At 37.8% G+C, this 6,000-nt stretch overlaps 1 protein-coding gene across 1 annotated transcript in view; it reads right to left on the reverse strand.

The window, feature by feature from the left end:
• LOC144019157 (uncharacterized) overlaps window positions 1-449 on the reverse strand; it is a 32,201-nt gene extending 31,752 nt beyond the window's left edge. Inside the window, exon 1 of the mRNA XM_077522023.1 lies at window positions 386-449. Coding sequence (XP_077378149.1) covers window positions 386-449 — 64 coding nt within the window. The remainder of the gene's footprint in view (window positions 1-385) is intronic.
• Window positions 450-6,000: the final 5,551 nt, after the last annotated feature.

Below are 6,000 nucleotides of genomic sequence, written 5' to 3' on the forward strand. Positions count from 1 at the left end.
TTGCGTAATCTATTGATGAAAGAAGTGAAAAGAAAAAAAAAAGTACATTAAAAAAAACAGCTTTCTATTTAATTAACTATCCTGGCGTTCTCATCCAATCACAAGTCAGGATTCTGCCACACACGTTTTTTTCACGATCAGATTCATTCTGTGGACCAGTTTGAACCCCCCTGGAAAGCCGGTTTTGGCCCACAGGCAGTGTTTGATAACCCTAGTTTAAAAAATGATGGCCAACTTGAATACTGTGAGGCATCGCTGGCAAGACCGCTGAATGTGACCTTGCCAAAATGAATGAATGGCAAAGACAAGAGTAGAGCTCAGTGGATGAGTGTGAAGAAAGGCGAGTGCCTGAGAGGAGTGTTCAGGAAACGCGTTTGAAACCTACCGCTTGCAGTTGCTGCTTCACAGAGACAACAAAACCACAGGATCTGCTTTATATTTAGGATCATCTGTTGACAAAAACACATAATTGTGCATTTAGAAACAAAGGCGTTTGTTCTTGTTTTTGTGGGTTTTAACATGTTACTCTCATTCAAAATAATTACGTTCAGGTTAACTTGGGAGAGAAAGAGTAATAATAGGACAAATGTCAATTTTCAGCTGATTGACTGGTGTCAAACTCACCAGATCTAGCCCGTCATAACACTTCATGAAAAATCGCACTTCATGTTTCTTTCAAATAGATATATAATTTTCATTTTGGCAAAAAAAATATGTATTGAAATCCAACCATAATTGTAAATTCAGTGTTCAGTTGCCCTTTTTTCCTGGACTTCTGATCAAATTTGCAATTAAAATAACAAGACCAATGCAGATGCAATTGAGTAAATGCAACAATATGATGAGATGATTGTCCATTTAAATTGATTTTTACAATCATCGTGGTCCTCTGAGGGCGACCATAACGATTCTTTGGCCAGGGAGAAAAAATGAGTTTGACACCCACCAAGGCTCCCTGTAGGGTCAGACTGCACAAGGGTTGTACCACCCACCCCCACCCCAACAGCACACACATTCACACACCCCTTCACAATTTTTAAGCAGAGGTGGTAAATTAATTTGTTTATATAGATGCAATACATATTTTAGACTTACGGTGCACATAAAAGAACAAAATGACGATTTAGTTACAATAACAAAACGAAAAAATCTAATCAAAATACATACTAAATATGAAAAATATTATAGTTTGTTTTGTTTAATGCAAAAAAAAAAAAACTACTTAGTGACTTAACTAATAGGAAAGTACCAGGGTTGCCAAACTTATAAAGTTGCATGATCCAGTAAGGAAAAATTAAATACAAATTTAAATAAATAAATGTTTTTGGGCTTTTGGTCCACACATCTGCTATCTTTCAAAGAATCAAATCAAATCAAATCTTAGTATCATAGAAATCAGAACTGCCATGGTTGGCTACAAAACATTTATCAACAAGTAACATCACTTGGAAACCACGTAGCTCGTGCGCACGACTGTACATGCGCGACAATTGAAGGTTATATGAGGACAACACAGCATCGTTGGGTGGTTCCTTAATCCTATGAACTATTCATTAAAAAGTAGAGAAACACTATCTCTAAATACATTGTTCCGTTCCCTTTCATGAAAAATGAACAGATCTCTTCCATGTTATTAAAAAGAACTTGTCATGCTACTAATAGCAACAGCATTCAAAATACTTACGGTGAAGCTGTTACGATTCCATAAAATGCCCAAGTTACTCCTTCAATCCAGCAAAGCCCCGTGCGTAACGTGCGTGCGTAAAAGCGTCCCCAAATGAGCGCGCTCCAGCTCTTCTTTCTCTTCTCTCCCAGGATGCTCCGGAGCTGCGTGGACTGGAGCCACTCCAAGCTTGCTGGCGGTTGTGGACGGAGCGACAGAAAGGCTTCAACTGCCGGCGATCGACAAGTTGACTCGAGCTTGAACGCGCGCTGTTATTTCCTTGGTGTTGGGGAGGAGGGGCGGTTGAGTGCCGCATCTGAAAGTGAATGGGACACCTTGGGGAAGGGAGGGGGGACACTCCATTTGGCTCTGTGCCTCTCGAGGGGCATCATCGCCCAATCAGATTGGACTTTTACAGGTATCATGTCTGTCAAGAAGGTGAGGTGAGCCCCTCCTTATCAAGCAGGATCACCATTTTTACAGAACGTGTGACACAAAAATGAGTCATCCCAGAATTGGAACACATTTACTGTCACTCCTCATCCTCCGGCCATGGAATTTCAAACAATCAATGCCAAAAAAAAATTAAAAAAAATAAAAACACTTGCTGTTTAAATTAGTCTATAATTCTAAGAAAGAAAAAAAAACTAGCTGTAACTGTCGTAAAAGTGGTTCCAAATAGCTCATGAGTAACATTAAAACTGGCTCCCTCCACTCTCCCTCTTACATATCAAAATAACAGATTCAATCAGTATTTTATTCTGGTGTATTATCCCTGTCTTTCAACATACAAACCTTTTTACTGAAACATCATAATTATGGTTCCTTTGGAGTGGACTTATAAATTTTAATTCATAGAAATGATTGATCGTGGAACAAAAATCCTTGCAATTACCCAACGTTATTAAACTTAAAGACAATTTGCAATGTTGATATTTTAGAAACAAACATGAAGTTGTTTGCTTTCACGGCTCACATAAAATGAGGTAGTGGGCCTTGAGTTTGACACCTGTAATTTAAAGGAAGATAAAAAAAGAAATAATAATAATAATAAATAAAATAAAATAAAAAGTTAGCTGTAAGATTAAGCAGATAATAACATCATCAAAGCTAATGCCAAAGCTAATTTAACAACTAGAACTATACATCTTAGTTTGTTTTTGAACAGTTAGCACAGCAGCTAACACAGCTAGCATCATGTACACACAAGCAAAAGACATGAGAGCTGATTTGCAAGCCAAATACCTACATATATATTTATCACCCACCCCAAGTGCCTGAGCATCTGTAACATCAGAATATAGTATATGACATAACAAAGAAAAATGTCTCATTAAACGTGTAGCATAAACGGTTGAGCTGTGCGCGCTCCACTTGCCCATGGGTGCGCAATGGAAACAGGGTGGTCATGTCTCTGCTTCAAATTGAGTCACAACCCAATGTTGTTGCCAGCAACTCAATTCCGTCAGTATACAGGGGGAGGCGAGAGGGAGGTCTTCTCAGATTCGTAAATGCAACAGGTCAGTCCAGTCCTGATGATTCTGGCAAAATTTGGATTGTAGCAAAGCGGTGGGAGAGTTTGCATGTTTTTTTTTTCTTCTTCTTCTCAGCACAAGCACTATGCAAGTTGATAAAAGAAGGAAACAAGTGTGAAGAGTTTTTTGTTGTTCTTTCAGTTGTTCAAGTTATCAAAAAAAGGTACTGCATATAAATGACAATATAATTTCATGTTTTACTTTTTAGTTTTAGAATAGGGGTGTCCAAACTTTTTCATTTGAGGGCCACATACAGAAAATCAGAATGACGCAAGGGCCACATAAATGTGATGAAGAGAAGTTGTGTTTAGTCCTAAAAATTATACAAATAATTTATTTGTGCTTTTGCATATTTAGAAAAATGCTACAGTATATGAACCAATTTATTTGTAATATGGCAGTAGGATTAATATAGTTTTGGAATTTTTCATTTTAGTTAGTTTTTATTAGTTTAGTTCTTTAAAAAAATGCTTAGTTTTAGTTTAGTTTGTTAGTTTCAGTATTAGTATTAGTTTTTTTAATGTGTATTACTTGTGCGCGATATTGAAAAAAAAAACAGCATGGGAGCGACATCATCTTTTGGTGCTTTCCTATTGGCTGCTGCAAGATGACGTCACTTGTGTGTGACATACTTTCAAATGTCATTATTCCGGTTTATATAAAAAAATAAATCTACTAAATATCACATTTTAAATCATCCCCAAAGCCTCATGCATTAAATTCATTAGCAAAGACAAAAATGAAGGACGTTTGCTATAATTATCGTTAGTTTTAGTTAGTTTTGTAAACATAAAATGTAGTTTCAGTTAGTTTTCGTTTTTTTTTTAAACCTAACCCTAACCCTTCTTACTTTGACCAAACATTTTTGTTTTGTTTATTTTATTTGAACTGAGTCAAATGCAATTTTTAGCATATGTCGCGGGCCACTGAAAAATGGACGGCGGGCCGCAAATGGCCCCCGGGCCGGAGTTTGGACACCCCTGTTTTAGAAGAATGAATTCTGTCGATGTCGGTTGATTTAAGTAATGGTGTTGAATCATCAGCACAATTACTTTTATTTTCTACACAAGTAGGCCTAACTGTACTCCTACTCAAGATTGTGAGTTGTTTTATGACCACTGGGTTTGAGCTAAGGTTCTTTCTAGACATGGATCAAAAATGCAAATGTATAACACAAACGGATCACCTGTTCATGGGAACTACAAAAGAATCTCAATTTCTCTGCGTCTTATACAATATTTAAACACGGTTCAGTTTTCAGTGACTATTTTTGCAAAAATTGTGTCTCACTTTTCATATATGAGATGGGTTTTTTTACAACAACAACAAAAAAGTGACTACATTTCTCGGAATCGCTGTGCAATGCCATGTGCTCATGACTAATTCTTCCATGGTATCTCGTTGAGTTAGCATCATCCCGTGCGTTCATCCGAAACGTTTCATAGGTTGTGTAAAAAGGGTTCAACGGAGAGCAAATAATATTTCTATGCAAGCTTTTATTAACAATCAAAGCAATAATCCTCCCAGTTTACTCTGAAGCACTCAATCCAGACCAGTCTGATACATCCTGTCTAAAATACGACCTTCAAAATAAAAGCATATAAAAATTAGTGTTGTTCCGATACCGTTTTTTGGCCCCCGATACCGATACCCAGCTTTGCAGTATCGGCTGATACCGATACCATACCGATACCCAAGGATTTTTTTTTCCTCAACATGAAAAAGCTGTCCTGCCATTGGTTCACAGCATTCAACGGCCAATAGGATATCTTAGATTGGCATGCAGTGATCATGTCACTTATCAGTGAATGTCGTGCACGACCAAGACAAGATGTTGCATCCAAAATCCTATATTAGCTTTGGAATTAATGGTATCAGCATGTTACTTGTGAGTAGTCACCGATACCGATACCACTGTTTTAATGCAGTATCGGCACCTCTGCAGATACCAGTATCGGTATCGGAACAACACTAGTAAAAATGTTTGCGTGTGCTGGTCCCTTGGAGAGATTCATTATCTTTAATTACTTATTATATACATTGTAATTAGTGGAACAGCATGCCAAAATCATGTACATACAAAAAAAAAAAAAGTATAAAATGAAGGAATTTCATTTTAAGAGCGTTATAGTATATATAGTTTTCTTTTTCTGTTGAGCCACTCTGATAAGGTTGCAAAAGGCTTGACAGTGAAATTGACCCTAATAGAAGTTGACATACTGTAAACCTTCTGCTGACACTGCTCCAGGACATGGACACAGTACTAAGCCTGACCTGGATACTGGATGGAATTAACTGCGTGACATGGATGTTAATAAACGACCATTTCGCCTGGGGTTACGGGAATCATTTCTTCATTTAACTTTTTAAATGAGTCACCGTCATGAAGTTGCAAGTCACTCACGGTCGCGTAAATCGTCTCGGCCGCATGCGTAAGCCCGGATCCCTCTGTTGCTTTTCAGTTGCCATAAATTACGGCGTAAAGAGAGCCAATCAGTGTTTGATCCTGGGAATGACCCACATATCATGTGACTTATAAAGGTGGTCCATCTCCGGCCCCATGCCAACTCAGACAGCATTAAAGGGGCATTAAATTTCACTCTGACCCCGCGGGGATTTGTCTTATTGAAACGGAGCAAGCATTTTTTTTTTTTTTTTTTCAGGGACCCCCCCCCCAGAACCATAAACTATAACTTCTGTGGAAAACATTGCCCTTGTAAGAATAAACTCCTGAGTTTTCCTTGGAGAAATGTCTAAATTAATGTTTCAAACTGAAGGCAACCTTAGTTTTTCTCAGCACAT

The sequence above is a fragment of the Festucalex cinctus genome, chromosome 5, assembly GCF_051991245.1.
Source record: "Festucalex cinctus isolate MCC-2025b chromosome 5, RoL_Fcin_1.0, whole genome shotgun sequence".
NCBI classification, from domain to species: Eukaryota; Metazoa; Chordata; class Actinopteri; order Syngnathiformes; family Syngnathidae; genus Festucalex; species Festucalex cinctus.